General features: G+C 51.8%; 1 protein-coding gene across 4 annotated transcripts in view; it reads right to left on the bottom strand.

Annotated features, from left to right (window-relative positions):
- Nucleotides 1–5,154: 5,154 nt before the first annotated feature.
- Nucleotides 5,155–17,867, bottom strand: part of VPS26C (VPS26 endosomal protein sorting factor C) — a 45,006-nt gene continuing 32,293 nt past the window's right edge. The window contains exons 4-9 of one of the 4 annotated variants that reach the window (XM_032392607.1): nucleotides 16,138–16,218; nucleotides 13,342–13,416; nucleotides 12,034–12,084; nucleotides 9,299–9,449; nucleotides 8,922–9,074; nucleotides 5,155–6,707 (exon numbers count right to left, since the gene is read on the bottom strand). In XM_032392607.1, coding sequence (XP_032248498.1) covers nucleotides 6,625–6,707; nucleotides 8,922–9,074; nucleotides 9,299–9,449; nucleotides 12,034–12,084; nucleotides 13,342–13,416; nucleotides 16,138–16,218 — 594 coding nt within the window. In that variant the 3' untranslated portion in view covers nucleotides 5,155–6,624. The remainder of the gene's footprint in view (nucleotides 6,708–8,921; nucleotides 9,075–9,298; nucleotides 9,450–12,033; nucleotides 12,085–13,341; nucleotides 13,417–16,137; nucleotides 16,219–17,867) is intronic. The other 3 variants (XM_032392608.1, XM_032392609.1, XM_032392610.1) reach the window with 3 other exon arrangements.

Genomic DNA, 17,867 nt, shown 5'->3' on the forward strand with positions numbered 1-17,867 from the left:
TCTTGTTTCTGTGCAGCTATTTGTGGCCATACAAGTTTTTGATTATAAGATATAGGCAGAAGTGTCATATGGCAGTTCTAGAAACCATCCTTAATAGAGGTGGCACCTGGCCTTTGCCTTTTCTCACCCTCCCCCCTTCCTCCATCCTGCTTTCTGGAATACAGATGTAATGGCTGGAACTAGCTGTTACTGTCTTACACCATGAAGACAAGGTAGCACCATGACCCAAAGTAGTCCGGATCACTGAGGACATCATGGCTCTGTGCTGATGTGTCAGCTCTGGGCTACCTACCTGTGGACATTTACGTGAGTCTTAGTTTAAGTCCCTCCAACCGTGGGTCTCCCTCACTCACAGCTGAACCAAATTCCACCTGATAGGTCAGATTTTGATCCTAGGGCTACCCTGGCTTCATAAGATACACTGGGAGGTTTTCAACTTTAGCAGTAACTATCCAGTCTTTGAAGCTCTGATAGAAACCCGCAATACAGGGGCGCCTGGGTGGCTCAGTCGTTAAGCGTCTGCCTTCGGCTCAGGTCATGGTCGCAGGGTCCTGGGATCGAGCCCCGCATCGGGCTCTCCGCTCCGCGGGAAGCCTGCTTCTCCCTCTCCCACTCCCCCTGCTTGTGTCCCCTCTCTCGCTGTCTGTCAAATAAATAAATAAAATCTTAAAAAAAAAAGAAAAGAAAGAAACCACTATACAACCATCTCGGCCCGGCACCTTTTTAGTGTCATTTCTTTGCCAGTTTTTTTTAGTTTCTTCCCAAGGCTATTATTTTATTCAGGTAGCCTATATTTTCTGGACTCACTTTGCATTTTATTGAAGTTTGCAAATTTATTAGCAGGGCAGGTACATACTGTAATATAACTTATCAGGCTTTTTATGTGAAGTTGTTCCTAGTGTTACATATTTCTTTTTCTCTCTTTGTGTTTAGCTTGTTCTATTAAAGATGTGTCAATTGAATCAGTCTTTTCATGGACTTACTCATAAATTTTTCAATAGTTTTGCTTTCATATCAGTTAATTACTGTTTTTATTGTCATTCTTTTTTTGTTCTTGCTTTTCTAGACATTTGGGTGCCTAACTCATTAGTTTTCATTCTCTCCAATATAATAAAAACACGTAAGGCTATGAATTATCCTCTGATTGCAACACTGGCCACAGCGCAAAGCTCTTTGCCATATAGCATATATTCATTTTCATTACATTTTAAAAGGTCTGCAAATGAAGTTTTGGTTTCCTTTGTGAAGAATGTTATAAAATCAAGTGGTGGGGCGCCTGGGTGGCTCAGTTGGTTAAGCATCTGCCTTTGGCTCAGGTCATGATCCCAGGGTCCTGGGATCCAGTCCCATATCAGGCTCCCTGCTCTGCAGGGAGGCTGCTTCTCCCTCTGCCTCTGCCTCTCTCTCATGAATAAATAAAATTTTTAAAAATTTACAAGTGGTTATACTGAATTTGATTTTCCCTTTGGTATTAATTTCTCATTTTATTGCAATATGGTAGACTGTGCGGCTTCGGCAGTTTCTACTTGTTAAAATTTTATTGAGATTTTCTTTTTTGGAAGAATGTATAACTGATTTTTGCAAATTTTCCATGGATTAAAAAATATATGCATTTTCTGTAAGATATAAAGGAAGACAGTGGTAAATACTTTAGGAAGTAAATGCTCATCTCTTAAATGTATCTGTTTTTGTGTACTGGGTTTTAAATTTGGGTTTTAATACAGACTGATATTGAAAACTATTTTAAAACCAAAATGAATACTTGATTTGTTTTTTTCTACCACCTTTCCACAACTAAGTCTGAGCGCATCCTTTTTTCAGTACATCAGGAAGCAGTTAGGTCTAGGCTGTTGGCCCAGCCTCCTTCGGGTGGCCTAATCAGTGGCTACTCATCTGAAACAGGAAGCTGGTCCCATTCCATCACTTAAGACCCAGAGATGACGGTTTAGAAGCTCCAGTCCTTGTCCCCCAGATGGCAACCCCCAAGAAAGGAGGTGACTACATCCCACCTCATGGGGCCCTCACTGAACAAACCCTGCCTCAGGGAACTCCAGCTTCCCGCCCCTGCTAGACGTTGTCGAGGGAACTGAACAGAGCCGTCACTGGAGGAAGTGACAGTGGATGCTGATCATAGGCAAACCAAACATTTTGGTGTTTTCTGCTCCCTTGGTCTTGGTCAAGCAGGTGCTCCTCCAAATCTGACAAGAGTTTTACAGACCCAGGTGTAAATTATGTCCTTGTACTCTCCTAAGTACTTTCAACCTCCAGAGTATTGCTTGTATGTTACATGCAAGGTTTCAGACGGACTGGCTGGGTTTGGCTATGAAAAACCTCACAACACTTAGGATCCTGTCCACCCGGACAGGGCTGCAAGGTGTTCCCATTTTACCAGCAACATTCACAGGAAAGTACCGGAGGGTATCAGGGCTCCTCACTGAGTTTTCATTCCTGTTTGCCTTTACTCCCTCTATCATTTGACTGCATTTTATGTAAATGGTAGTTGGATCAACTTTGAGTCTACAAACTGGGTGCCCTTAGGTTTCTTAGTAAAGTCACATTCTCTCAATATTTCAGCCACTCTGACAGTCTTGAATATGAATAGCCTTTGGTGGTCACAGGGGAGAAGACACTGACCCAGGAGGCTCATTCTCACCTCCACTTCTTAGACCCACATGCATAACTTTTTTTCTGCTCACGTGTCTAGTTTTGACCACTTGGGGTTACAGAATTTATACTCAAAACTGGCCTTCCCTTCACAGAGCATTTCCCCAAGCAGTTGTTGTGATTTTTCACCTCTACACCCTGAGCCCCAACATCCGTTAGCTTGGATGAGCCTTACCATGGAGACATTTCTTCACATAAAATGTTCTGACCTCATGGACAATCAGTGGGAATTAGGAAGAGTAGCTCTGACAGCAGTGGTTCACGAAGAATGAACGGTGGCTCCGTGAACAAGATCACGTGCACCTTGGGCAATGGCTATCTACTCTAATTCTCTCTTGGGAGGGGAAGTTGGGGTGTTTGGGGGGATATCGGGCCAGGGAATCAGCAGAGTGATGTGGCTCGGGCACAGCTTCTCTGTGCCTCAGCTTGCTTAGCTATGAAGCGGGGATAACAAAACCCCCTCAGAAGGCTATTGTGAGGTCATTACTAAAGGACATTATAGTGGTCTGAGTTGGTCTAGAACATTCCCTGATATTTTCACTTTCCATAAAGGAAATCAGGATTAGAATGTGATTTACCTTGGACTTCTGGGCCTTTAAACACTCACCTTATTCCTAAGCTGCATCCAGCTGCAAACGATTTCCTGTCTCACGATTTCATCTTCCTTTGAGTCACCTCATCAAAGCTGAGGCAATCACTGAACAGCAGTAGCAGAGCCCTGGGCTGCCCTCAACAGCCATGGTGGCACGGCCAACGTGTGATGGGGAAACAGGAGGAAACAAGCAGAAAAGCATGTAGCCAACAAGGCAAAGTGAAGCGCAAATGAAGTGGGGCAAGGGTGGCCTGGGCTTTGGTGCTGGGAAAACTGGACCACATTGAACAAGCTCCCCTGGCCTCGGGAAGGTGTGTGGAAACCCAGACAGGTGCCTTCCATCAGTGACAATCCCTTCGGCAGTAATGCGGGTAGCTGTTCCCTCCTCCTAGGATTCCCACACAGTCACGTGATACGCGCACTTAGAACAGGGCCCGATCCCAAACAACCACGAACGCTCGTGGAGCTCTTACTCTCACTGGACCCAAAGCTGTAGCTGGGATCTCCGAACCCGCCAGCACCTTGGAACCACCGGAGCTGAGCTCCCCGGAGCAGGCAGCGTGTGCCCCCCTCCCCCGAAAGACACCCTGAGAGCCCACTGCAGCTCTTCTCCCAAAACGAAGGATGGAGAAGGGATGCACCAGAGTTGTCTTCCCAGGACTTACTCTCAGTATGGATACTTGTCTCTAGGAAAACCAAGAACTTAGTTTTTTTTAGTTGCCTGACTAGTACAGTGAAAACCTGCCCATTTTCCTTCCACTCAGGTCAGGGAAGTTCTTCTGGGTAGGGCTGGGTCCAGTTGGGTCCTGTGGCCACTGGACGGGGGCCGGTGGTGGCTGCAGGGAGTCCTGGGCCTACGCCCGCCCTGGCACTTGACCAGCTGGCTGCAGCAAGGTTCTGGACCCCCGAGAGGCTCCAAGTCCTTTCTCGGCTCAGAGGATGGTCATGAAGACGGGAGGAGTAGTTCTTTGTTCTACACGCATGTGTACCTTGGGCTCTGTGAGGCACTAGGCCCTGGTATAGGAATTCTGGGCCTTCTGGCCATGAGCCCTGGGGTGGGGGCTGGGCTGCCAAGACCCATAGCAATCTGGCGGCCTGAAGACAAGTCCCCTCCTTTCTCTCTCCTGTGACAACCCAGGGCGGGGAGGTGAGCTGTTCTGCTTACACATTTGCGGGGGGGGGGGGGATGTCCCGCTTCTCTGCCATCCCCGACGGCATCGAGCTCCAGCACGGGCTGGGCCGGGACGCAGGCCTGTTCCTGGTCCAGCCGCACAAAGGGGCTCCTGTCCTTGTCACAGGACCACACCCAGCAGCCAAGGAGTCGGAAGTCGGTCCCTAGCCAGGGGGCCGTGGGTTCATGGAAGCACAGCCTTATTTCAGAAGAAGGGGGAATCTGAAGGGGATCGTGGGATCCCAGACTGTAGCAATCTGCCGCAGCCCAAATCCCTGCCAGCGAGCGGAGGTAATCCTATCCCCTGAAGTTTTAAGAGGACAATTCAGACTTGGCCTTGGGACTTAGAGATGCCGCTGACGGAGGGAGAAGGGATGCCGGGGCTCCATTTCCCAGCAGATACCGGAGCGGGCAGGCTTGGGACACCAACTGGGTGAATTCCGGCACAAACGCTTCGGCTTTTCTACATCTGATTTCTGATGTACCTCTTGCCTTTACTCTGGAACTTGCAACGTGGCCGAGAATGGGAGCCAGGCCCCATTGCTGCGGGAGCTCGGACAGCCAGGACGCGTGGCTGCCTACAGGGCATTTATTTCTCAAACAAGATACTGTTATGGATTCGCGGTTCAGACTCCTTCCTTCCCCTCCCCTCCCGTCCCCCTGCTCTAATGGGAGAATCTGACAACCCCGAGCCCCCAACAGGGGGCGCCCCCCCCCCCCCGCCCCGGCCAGAAAGCCAAACATCTCTGTTCTCCTTAACCCCCGAAGGGAAGTGCTGCCCAAGCAGGGGAAGGACACGGCCAGCCTGAGGCCCCTGTCTGGGCCACTCAGGATCGAATGAGATGAAAATGAAAGCAGCCAGGGCGCGGGCTGGTCTTCAGTTAACAGCTGTTCCCTAAGAAGAACACTTGTCCTATTTATATCCATACAAGCAGTTTACTAAAGAAGTGATATAGCAATATTCATCCCAAACCTTTGCTCAAAATTCTCATTTAGCTTTTTTTCTTTTCATTAAAAATGATTTCTACCTTTGAAATGTCCCAGAAAGTATGGCCTCTTCGTTTTCCGATCCTCTGAACACATTATCAAAGACAGATAATTGTTAATGTCATATGAGCATAAAAAGAGATTTATAAACCAGAAATGTATTCTCTGGGAGCCAAATCAGAAATGACTCCTTGAATAAGCTGTTATCGGTTTCACTGGTGAAGCCCTGGGATAAAGCAGCGCCTGAGTCAGGTCTGTTTGCCCTCAGGCTCACACGTCGTCAGACGCGGTCCCAGGACGATGGCAGCACAGCCGGGCGCGGGGGGCATCGGCCAGGCCGCCTTGCTCAGGCCGGCCCGGGTGCAGGGACTGTCGGGGAAGGCCGGGTGGCGTGCAAAGCACACAGCTTATTTCTGAGGCCTCATTCATCGTGGACCAACAGGATCAGACGCAGAAATGCGTTGCTATAGGCTCTCCACAGTGGCTTCACCCCGGGGGGGCAGGCCAAGTTCACCAGGTCCAGCGCGTCTGCCCGGGGTCTTCAGCTCTAGCCCCGGGCACCCGTCTCCTGCCCTTCAGAACCCACCCAACAACAGCAGGTGCAGACAGACGCTGTTTCCTCCTGCGACAGCCAGGAACGCTCAACGTTCTGAAGTCATCGGGAAAACTGGGATAAAAGAACTACAGAGTGGAAGAAATGCTAGACGGATCCAGCGGACGCCGCTGTGCAGCCCTCCTTGGATGGTGTCTACAAACATCATAAGCAACCGGTCGGCTTGTCACCATCCCGAGAAGCTGCTTTGCCGCCAGAGGCTTAGCCACCCGCGCTGGCCACGTGGGGCGGGTTTCCTTCGTCCCCAGGACGTCCCCTCCCAGCCAAGCTCCACTGCTGCTACATTTTACTGCTCCGTAAAAGGCCAGTTAAGCCAGGAGTCCGAGGAAATTCTGCTTTCTGCGAAATGATCTTGCCAACAGCAGTTACGAAGTCCTGATGAAGTTTAGAGACAAGGTCTGATCAGAGGTGCCCACTGGAAGAAGCCTCGAGGAAACGAGGAACAACAGTGATGTAATCTGAGGGGTCAGATTCATTTCTGATACCGAATCATCTCGAAAATAAGCCTATGCTGCAGGCTTGAGCTCCCGCGAGCGCCGGCCACCCTGCGGCACGTCTGCTCGGCCTCTCTCGCTGTCCACGCTCCCTGCTCCCCGGCTACATCCTGCAGAGCTTCAGCGGAAAGTTCTCCGTGATGAGGTGATCCGCGTGAAGCAGCACAACGATGTTAACCTCAAATTCTGAGAAGAGAAAGAACGGGCGTCATGCTCACCTGCCCCAGCGGCAGACACCCCACGCCAACAGCACCACGGGCGGAACAGACTCCGAAAGGTGGGGGGGGGCCCGCCGGGTGTCCATGTCCGCGTCCCACATACATCACCCCAAGCTTCCGGGAGAACCAGCGAGGACAGCGACACTGGCCTCTGACCGCCTCTGGCGCGCTTTCTCTAAGGAAACGTGTCTCCCGGCCTTGGGACAGTAAGGGGTCTGCTTCCCAACCACACCTCCCTTGTCCTCCATCTTTACTAGGATCTTCTAAAATCCTTTCTGTTCTTTCATACTCGTTTGCTTTATTTTTCCACTTGTGACAGTTCTTAACGGAAGAGCCGACCCCCGGCGGGCCTAGCCGTCCGGGGACACGTCTCCCGCCCCAAATGAGAAACAGTGTCCAGAAACAGCGTGCAGTTTAATTGCTGCTGTTTGGGTAGTGATTCATCTACCGAGACCCCTGTTTACACAATCGTCTCTCGTTGACAAGAGGAAGGGGTGCGCGAGCAGGGAGCTTCGTGCCAAAGGGAGAAGGCCTAGCACCGAAGCAGCTCAGCCCTGCGGAGGGGGCTTCGGGGTCACCGCATCGCAGGCCCCGGTGGCTGGAGTCCTGAGGACAATGTCCCCGCGTGTGGCTGGCTGCCTCCGCCAAGCATTGGCCATGACAGAGGCCGTGCGCCCGCAGCACCGGCCCACTACTTCGCTCGCTTTGCTAATCGTCACGGCACTAGGATGGCCCTCCGGGATTCTGGTCCCCATTCTCTGCCACCATTCCCCCACGCACCTCGCTGGCCTGCCCTGGAGCGAGCGTGGTGTGGCCAGACGCCCACGTCAGCGAGCCGGTGCTGGCTTTCCTTAGGGCAGAGCAACCACTCCCCGGGGCACCCTCAACTCGGGGTGGGTTCAGGCTGGAGGCCGGGCTCGGGCCCGACTGCGCACCGAAGGTGTGCTCAGCACCGGCAGAGGTGAAGGGGGCACGTGCGGATTCTGCTCGTGACTCGGGACCTGGGGCTCGCTCCCACCTCCCCGCCTGAGACTCAGAGCCTGACCTCGGCTGGCCACGCGGACGGCAGCTCTGGGCCCCCGGGAGGCCGCGGCGCTCCGCGATTGTGCCCTCCCCCCGCCCCGCCGTGGGCACTCCCGTGTGGCGAGCCTCAAACCGGACGAAACTCAGATCAGGCATGAGAAGCATTACTGACGTCCCAGCTGACGGACTGAGAGCGTGATTTCCATGGAAGAATCACAGGCACTGCATGAGCCGTTATGTGGACACTTTCTAAATCTGACAAACAGCAGGCAGAAATCTAGGTGCTTAAGGTAGAGCGTAGCAGAAAAAAAAAAGGTTAGTCCTCTTGAAGTTTATGTAGAAAAACTACGGGAGAAATCGACAGATAAGCTCCCCCTTCTAACTTGAAATCCAAGGACTCTGAAGTAAAATACCGCCTTGAGACCACCGTGCCGTCGCCGTGCGAGCGCCTTCGGGAGGGCGAGGCAGGCTGGTCGGGGGCGCCCGGGCAGCCGAGGGCATCACCCCGCGCTCTAGCCCCCGGCGCCTCGCTCTCTGTACTGTGGGCGTAGACCACCGGTTCCATAATAACCATGCACATCTTTTCTGAGAACAGTTACGGCAGCTCAGCTTGGGCCAGGTCTGCCCGTGCGGCCTTCCGGCCGACGTCGCCGTCCTTGTCGGTATTTGGCCAACAGTGAGTCTATGCCCCTCTTTGCTCCTGAAGCGCATGTCCTGACCCCGTTATGTGCCAATAAAAGCACTCTAGGGGCTCCACAAATACTAATCATGGAAAATGACCACATCATCCCGAGCCGGTGGAACGGAAGCCCTCGCGATGATCGGCGCTCACACGGGATTGTCACACCCGAGTCTCTGCTCGGATGCCGGCCTGTCCGAGGAGCCTCCCTGACCTCCGCACGCTCCCTGCGGGCTTGCTCCTGGCGGCGTCACTGTCCCTGCCCTAGCCCGCACCGACGGGATGGTGCTGCCTCAGGACGGGTATGGCAGCTTCTCAGGGAGCTTCTGTTGAGCAACCGGAGGACCCAGTGCTCTGCGCTGAGCCAGCCGAGAGCAGACCAGTGTGTCTGCCTCGGGGGCGCTCGGGGGCCCTTCCGTGGGCCCCACCACCGTGGGAGAATCCAGCGGGCCCACGGGCGTGGGGAGCTGGTGCGCTTACCCACTTTGAAGTTGGTGGTTTCCAGCGTAGGGCAGGTGAACAGCCGGGGGAACACCATGTAGATGGGGACAGAGAGGCCCCGACACACATCTCCATCAGCGATCTGAATGTTCTGGATCTCCGTGGCGTCGCGGGCATAGCCTTCCGCACACCCTGCACGAGGCAGAAAGCACCGTGCGCTCAGAGAACAGGGAACGTCCGACAGCCTGGTCCACAGGCCCTCGGTGACCACTTCTGCCACCGGTTCTACAGGACCTGGAGTTCCCTCCCGTCCACATCTCACTTTCCCAGGCAGACGTTTCCTGGAATCAAGGGGCGCGCTCTTACGTTTGCTTCCCCCCGCGGCGCGTGAACCGCCGGCCGCAGCGGGCCCTTACCACAGGTCTCCACACGGACCAGCTGCAGCTCTATGCTCTTGATGGCGGCCTCCGAGCTCTCAACCACCAGCTCCCCTGTCAGCGGCTGTGTGATGACACAGTTGGTGGAGTTGAGATGCCCTCTGATGAGAAATTTGGGGAGCAAGGCTCGCTAGAACGAAACAAAAACAAGACATCGGGAATGGAAAAGTGCTGAGGGAAATCACTCCAGACTCAGTCACTTGGTACAAATAAAAACTGAAAACAAAGTTGGGCAATTCTTATAAAACCCGCTGGGACCCTGTTTTAAAAAATGGGAAAAAGGGACAATGGTACTTATATCTCCTGTCAAGTTCACGAACAGACTGAATTATTCAACAACTGTCTACGGATCCCCGGCGCCGACTCTGGCTGGCTGGGAACGGCCAGCTCCCACAGGGCCCTCCCGGTTGCCTCGATCTGACCCGGAACGCTCCTTCTTACCAAACTATACTACGTGAAAACTCCTGAGGAAGTTGCCAGGAGTGTTTACAGGGAATCAGTCACACACCAGCCCCAAAACATTTTAAAAAGAGAATCAATTGAAAAATGCTCCCGATTATGCAATTTTGAAAAGCTAAGGCACTTCTTTTATTTCAAGGACATTTATTTATTTATTTATTTATTTATTTATTTATTTATTTAAAGATTTTATTTATTTATTTGACAGAAAGAGACACAGCGAGAGAGGGAACACAAGCAGGGGGAATGGGAGAGGGAGAAGCAGGCTTCCCGCGGAGCAAGGAGCCCGATGCGGGGCTCGATCCCAGGACCTGGGCCGAAGGCAGACGCTTAACGACTGAGCCACCCAGGCGCCCCTCAAGGACATTTAAAGAGAACAATTTTCATCAACGCTTGACTAAGACCTTCTGGACTTTTCCTCTGTAGACCTAGGAACCCAGTCATGGGTAGACGATGATGTTCTTGCGGGAAGCAACTGTCCTAGAACATGTCGTCCCACTGCTCCCAGGTGCTAATTAAAGCTAAGTTGGAGTTTAGAATACCACTGTCTCAGAAACAAAATGCAGCCACAATGTGAGCCACGGAAGTAATTTAAAATTTTCTAGTAGCTGTATTTTAAAAAGTAAAAGGAAACAGCTAAAATCAACCAATATATCCTAAATATCACTTCCACATGTAATCAATATTAAAAAATTACATTTATATTCTTTTCCTCTCTGAAATCCAGTCAGTACCTCACATCTATGGCCCAGCTTGGCTCCGACCAGCCACACCTTGAGGGCCAGTGGTCCCCGTGGCTGGTGTTCACCCGTCATGGGCGCTGGAACTGGACAGCAGGGAGCTCGGTACCTCATGGCCCAGAGGCAGAGAGCTTGAGAAAAGCCTTGATTCAAGACAAAGTTTTAACAACAACTAAAACTAAAGAAGCTATTTGTTTAGAAAAATAAAAAGCAGTAGCAATCTACATTAAAATTCTTTTAGGCAACTGATGAAAAAGAAAAGCTCTCCACATCTGGCCTAAGATCCTGACTGAGCCTTCATTTTATCCTTTCCTCCCAGGGGTGTGATGTTCACATATACAAATAAAAGTAAACTACACGGAGAAAGCCTATGCAGGACGTCGCACGGAGACAACCCCAGCGAAGTGCTTCTGTGCATGAAGGTGCACAGGGAGGCTCCCAGGAGCTCAGGGGACCACGTCCTGAGGTCGGGGACACATGAGCATCCCCAGCAGGGCCCAGGGCAGCTCTGAGATCAGAGGCAGCGCCCACCAGGGAAGGGGCAGTCGGGGGGCTGTGAGTGGCCTCTGGGGTCAGCAGGTGCCCCAGCTGTCACCACACTTCCCTCAAGGGGACTTCCCCCACCCCCCAGGACACTCCCAAAGCAGGCTGGGCGAGGCAGGGCAAGTGTTTACAGCCATTTACAGCCACAATGCAGGACAACGAGGTCCTCACCCCAGAAGACGAGCTACCTGCACACCCTGAAAGAAAGCGCACGGGGTCGAAGGCCTCTTCCCCAGCAGCAAAGCTCCTCTGTCAGAGTGTGCGTTTACAACCAGAAGGACAGACTATCATTTGGGCTAAGGACAGGGAGTCTAGTTAACAAGGCCATACCTATTTGATCCTCATCTATAAATATAAGCTGACAACCAAGAATCAATGAACAGTTGAGAGGAAATCAGAGCAAGAAAGAGGTACACACTCCACAAACAGAATAACCAGCCCTAGGAAACAGAGATGAAGGGCTGTGCATCTGCAGTAAAAGAAGGGCTATCTTGAAAAAGAAACTGTGCTTGGAATGAATCATGCTATTGCCAAAGTGAACATGTCGACAGTTGGGCGGCATACCAACCAAAGAGCAAACGAGTGAGCTGAAAGACCGCACCAAGATTCTCCGGTGACACATCTAAGAAACCCTGAGAGAAGTTCACTGAGCTGAAGGAAAGACGGCAGGTGCACTGACTAATTAAACACCCAAGGGCTTTGACATTCCAGAACACTAAGGATAGGGAGATGCTGGAATTTTCTGGACTGGGGGGGAGGGAGAGGGAGGAGAAACAGATGAGCTCACACAAATTTGGGGACCAGATCATCAGTATCACGAGGTACCAGAAACCCAGGGAGCTCCTCTCCCAAGTTCTAAGGGCAAATGAAATTGAAGCCAAAAGCTTCCACCTACCTAGACAAACTAGGGTTCAGTGCGAGAGCAAAGTCAGGGGTCTGTTAGACACTCAAGGATGTAAGTTCACTCCTCACCTGTTCAGAAAGAATGACTCTAGGATGTACTCCAGCAGCACAAAAAATAAACTGAAGAAAGAAAAGAAGGTGAGAGGAAGCAGAGGTGAGCAATGACCACGGTGAAACTTCCAGTAATTCAGTGACGGCCAAATCATGACTGTGATACTTTGGGCAACTATTAGAAATAGTTTCTAAGCCAACAGAGACTTGATACTGGGAAAAATAAAACAGATAAACTGGAACTTAGACTTCAGACCATTTCAACAAACGAGAGGGGTATGGAGGAAGGAAAATGCAAAAATGTTACAAACCTTCTGGCAGAAGGTTCTTGTTCTTGGTGTTGTTACTTAAACTCACGAGTGTCTCTATGTTTGAACATTTGGGGGTGACTATTAGGAAAACAGAAAAAGGATGTGAGAGGAAAAAGGAGCAAGCAACAGTAGGATAACAGAAAAAAAACCCTCACGACCTTAATCAATTAGAGTAAGGACAAGAAGAAAGAAAAAGAAAAACAATAAAGGAACACAGAGACACGATACAAGGAACAAAACAAACTGAACAAGGTCCAGCCGGGAGCTCTTTACAAGACACACTTGATCCGCTCCTCTTCCTCACTCCAGTTCTGTCACCGAGTTTTGTGTTATTGAGATTCATGGAAGGAAGAAACACAAACCCACGTAAGAGCACGAGCGCTAACGGGGCGCTAACAGCCGAGGCCGGGGAGGAAGCAGGGCAGCGAGGTCCCGGGCACAGGGCTGCAACACCTGCGACCGCCCGCGCTCCCTGCGGGCTGCCTGTCACGTTCAAATCCCTGTGAGAGAACAAGCTGACCGGCCCACGGCGGACTCGTCCCCTCCAGTAAATGGACTTTCGGAGAGGCCCCCCGGGCCGCACCCCTGCCTCTCCCCAACGTGCTGATCAACAGGGTCTGGAGAGCAGGGGGGAACCGCCATGGGCCTCGGCCTCGATGACAAGACAGCAGGCGGCCAACTACCAAGTAAAGGGGTGAGGCTCCCAGGACAGGCGGCGGGGGTGGCCGGGGCTCAGGAAGAGGGGCTCTGAGCCCCACGCGGTATAGACCAGGGAGAAGGGAGGGGAAAGCACAGTAAGCAGACAGCCTCCCTGAGCAGCTTTTCAGAAGCATTCTTCTTCTCAGTACTTACTGAGTTTAAAAAGAAATCAAAACTGAAAATCCAGACTATTCTGGGTAGAGACAATAATCTGAAATTTCATCTTGCCGACGACCTGATGTCCAAATAAAGAACTGGGCAACAGCGTGTCTGCAGGAAGCAGCGGTGAGGCAGGCAGGGGTGAAGAGCGCCATACCTCTTTGACGTTCTGCAGGGTTTCAGGTGTAATGGTGAAGTCCACGGGACTCGGGGTCAACTTCCCCTTCTGAGGCTAAAACAGGAGGCAAAACCCAAATCAGCTGCTTGAAGCCCAGAGTTCCACAGGTCACGCTCCCCTTTCCCCCTCTAGAGAAATGAAGGGCAGCATAGTGAACCGGGAAACACTTGGTACTCAGAGGCAGGTCGTGTGGGGTCTAAAAGCACAGTTCTGCCAAAAATCTATGTTGTGTTCTTTGTCAAATTTAAAACACCCCTTGCGACTCAGTTTCCTCACCTGTAAAATGAGGGGACCCTTTGCTTAACCTCTCGGGGCCCCTTTGGGTCCAGAAATTAAAAGTTAGACCTAAGAACTGATGGTAGCATTCTTGGAAGGTATTTATCTTAAACCCCTCTCTTAGAACAAGAGCTGACACTGAACCAGCACGATGACGCAATGGGCTGCTGTTCCTGTCACGGGTCCCACTTCACAGACACGGGCAGCGAGGCACAGCGAGCTCACGTGGCTTTCTCCAGTGGCAGAGCTGAGATTCAAACACAGGGTGCCAGGCTCCGACCGTGCTGTCAGCCACTCAGCTATCCATTGGGAAGACTCGCTCATCTCAACTATAAATGTTACCATAGTTACGAATGATGGTCATCCCACATCACAAAACCACAGAAGCCCCCCGGGCGGCCGAGCGTCTCCAGGGCCTGCCTGGCGTGGTGCACTCAGGCGCCAGGATCCACAGGCCGGGGGGCCGCGGTGGAGGAAGGGCGCTGGCTGATCCGCTAAGTTTACTCATTTACCAAAAGCGTATTCTTCTTATTAACAGGTTCGAGAACACACTCTTCAGGGAACATATTCTTCCTCACAGCATTTAAAGGAATATTTAACTTGTCAACTAGAGCTCACACATGGTTTGGCCTTCTCATGAAATCATTCACAAAGAAGAACAGACTTCTTGGAGGCTGTGTGTTGGTAAGCTGCCGGGAGCAGGGAGGAGGCCCCGAGACCTCTGTCCCTGCTGCGCACCCCGAGCTGGCCCGGGGGGGGGGGGGCGGGGAGGGGCTCTGCAGTCATGAGTGCGCTGTGCGCCCTGGGTCGGGGGCTGAGGGGCATCCTGGCCTGGAGCCCAGCTGTGGGCAGGGAGCTGAACTTGGGTTCATTCTCCTTCACAAAGTTGGAGGCTCTTTTTGCTGAAGACATAGAAAGGTGTATGTCTCTTCTAGGGAATAATCCATATGAAAAAAAAAATTTTTTTTTGCTTCAGTTTGAAGACCCTTGATAGAAAAAAGGAAAATGTCTAAATCACATCACTTCCAAAAAAAGATAACTATTTTTAATATTTTATATGTTCATCACTAAAAGAAACAAATGCAGTAATTATTACTAGTAAGAGGAAAACTATAAATGTTGGAAGTCCCAAAAAGTCAAAAGTGATGCAAATAAAGGACATCAGTGATTTTGCCAATCTTATACACAGGCGACCTAAGTCTTCTGTTTTATTGAGCCATTACTAAAAGACACCTGTGGACATTTCATAACAGCGTAAAAGAAACGCAATTGCAAATGTTCCACAAACACCAACTGCCTCACCACGGAGCTCTGGAGAAGCCCCCACTTACTAATAAGGCCCGTGGCAAAGACTGTGGGACCCGTGTGGGGCCCCCAGGACGCTGAGTCCTGCTCAATGCCAACGAAGCTGTAGGCCGCACCGGGTACACAAGCGAAGGAAAGCTAGCGGCCCTTGTGTCTGTCCAGTCTGGGTGGCACCTTGACATGGCCTGCAGCCCCCTGGGATCCATACATACGTCCAGGCTCCGTTCACCTGGGCGCCTCCAGGAACCCCAGTTTGGCTCTCTTCTGTCCCCAAACTGCTCAGAATTAAATCAAAGGCAGATGGACCACATTCTGAGGCTAGGTGGCTCTTCAAGGAGGGAGCTAGGCTGCCATCGGCCCCGAGAAAGGGGGGCAGGACCAGCCCCGAACCAGAGGTGTGCGCACACAGCCCAGGGAGGGGAGGACAAGGCCCAGCAGCTGCTCCGATACCAGACCTGGAGAGCCCGGAGAGATAAAACAGGGGACTCCAGTGCAGTGGACATCTGTCACCACGTGTCACACCTGGAGCCGGCACTGCCCGTCACTGCTTAGTTCTGCACGATGACCAAGGAGTAGAGCAGATGGGCTGCAGGGGACTTGCCTTGAATTCACAGAGTTGCCTATATCCGTGGGGAGGGGGACCCAGTTCCTTAAGCTGACATGTGAAAGGAAATTTTTAAGAACATTCTGTCACTGCAAAATATGAGCAGAAGGTGTTGGGAGAGGCAACCCACCCTGGCCCTGGGTGTCCCTGCGTGTCCTTGCTGGGCAGACCAAGACTATAAGGTCTAACCCTTCTTTGTCTGGGCCAGGCCGTTGCTCTGGGTTGTGTCTGCCACCGCGACCTTGAGCAAGGATGTGTCTCTCTGAAGCGGACTTGCTCACTGATTGCTCTAGCAGAGGGGGGCTCCCGGCCTGGGGCTCCTCGGCTGAGGCCCGAGCCCCTCAGGTGCAGCGGCGTCTGGGCCACGGCATCGCCCCGTGGGATTCTGGGCCCAGCAGGACGAGGCACACACCCATGCCGGTGCTCTGACCCAGCCAGGAGCAACAGGTCCCTCATCTCCCACCCGGGAGTCTCTTTCCCCAGCAGGAATGACAGCACCAGCTTAACGTACTAGCTTAGAAATCGGGTAAAATACCAGACCCTACAGGAGACTCCTATGATTAAACACAGAGCCCCCCAATACAGCTTACAGCAGAGTGAACGATGAATTCGCAGGTCTTTGTCAAGTCCTTGGCCAACAGAGACCGCCTCATGTCACAGCGCAGGGTATACTGCGGGGAGGAGTCAGAGAAGATGGCACGTTAGCGGGATTTGCTTGCATCATGGAATTATATTCAAAGAGACAAGTAAGTCAATGTACTTGAGGGAAACTCGGTCCAATTACAGTGTTATTTGAAATTAATATACATAATAGGGGGAGCCAGTGCTCAAACTGAAGGCATTTCTATAAAAAGACCAAAACCAAGAACACTTTAAGGTGATTCCTCAGCCTAGTCCCACAGCCATCCCACAGTTGGACCCACCGGTACAGAGCCAAGGGTCTCAGCCGTAGCACAGGGAGAGAGCAGGGGGGCGGGCAGAACAGAAAACACAGGCACTCAGAAGCGAAAGCTAGCTCAGCTCCAGCGATCTGTCTTAGTGTGTGAGCCTGACAGATGAGACGACTCGTCTGGGCTTCGGCCTCCTGCTCTGTGAAATGGGGATGTTCAGACCCGCTCGCAGCACGAGCCAAGGGAGACGGTGTGTGCTGGGCACTCAGCACAGGGTCTGGCCGAGAGCAAGCCGCTCTTGGTAAAGCAGCAGCTCTTTTCTAGCAAGGATTCAAGAGCACACAGGAAGGACCAGGAGCCTCAGGATAGCGTCTAGCATTCCACGCAGCAAAGTAAGGCAAATAGCATCACATTAGCTTTTAACCTAGCTGTGTTCGGTCTCTCTGCCGTCCCCGTGCTAGTTTTCTGAACGAGCCACTGCCAGTGTACCCCACCCCGCACAGGGAGAGCCAGCCCCTCTGCAGAGCCGGCCCCTGAGCTACGCGTCTGACCCGGGGCTGCTCCTTCACACCCGTCTGTGGGGGGACACGCTGATTGGTAACAAAATTCTACAGCGTGATCATGGTCTTAACGCTAATCTTTTTTAAAAAAAGTCACATAACCCATATTGAATAAAGTTAGCTGTTGTTTTAATCATCCAGATAAAACTTTAGAATACTGTTAAAAATGATTCGTGTACGGGGGCGCCTGGGTGGCTCAGTCGTTAAGCGTCTGCCTTCAGCTCAGGTCATGGTCCCAGGGTCCTGGGATCGAGCCCCGCATCGGGCTCCCTGCTCAGCGGGAAGCCTGCTTCTCCCTCTCTCACTCCCCCTGCTTGTGTTCCCTCTCTCGCTGCGTGTCTCTCTGTGTCAAATAAATAAATAAAATCTTAAAAAAAAAAAAGATTCATGTACCTGGGACTGTATGCATGGTTGACTCAAGGAGCTACATTATTATGAACAACCTATATATATTACATAAGAAGTTACTAGACATTTAAGGTGCCACTGGGAGATTAAAACACTTTTTTAAAAGAAACATCCCTTGTCTGCAAGGACCTTTTCATATACACATATACCCATATATATATATCCACTGTCTTCTGCGATTTCAGTCTGGTCTCCCCAGCCCAACGAGCTCAGCGAGGCCTGGCGCCATCAGGTCCATAGCGGTGGGCACGCACGTGTGTGCAGCTGCCGTACATCCCTGTATGTGTGTGAGCCCGTGTGTGTTTCGTCTTTCTCCCATACAGCCCACACGCTGGCTAGCACGGGCAACATTTTGTTCAGGCTTGCCCGGTCTCTTGGATCCTTGTCCCAGGGGGAACTGCCCCTTCCTCATTTTTAGTCTCAGGGGTTTAGCGGGGCTGACCTCCCCCCAGCCCTCCCAGG

Source organism: Phoca vitulina, unplaced genomic scaffold, assembly GCF_004348235.1.
Source record: "Phoca vitulina isolate PV1807 unplaced genomic scaffold, GSC_HSeal_1.0 scaffold68, whole genome shotgun sequence".
NCBI lineage: Eukaryota > Metazoa > Chordata > Mammalia > Carnivora > Phocidae > Phoca > Phoca vitulina.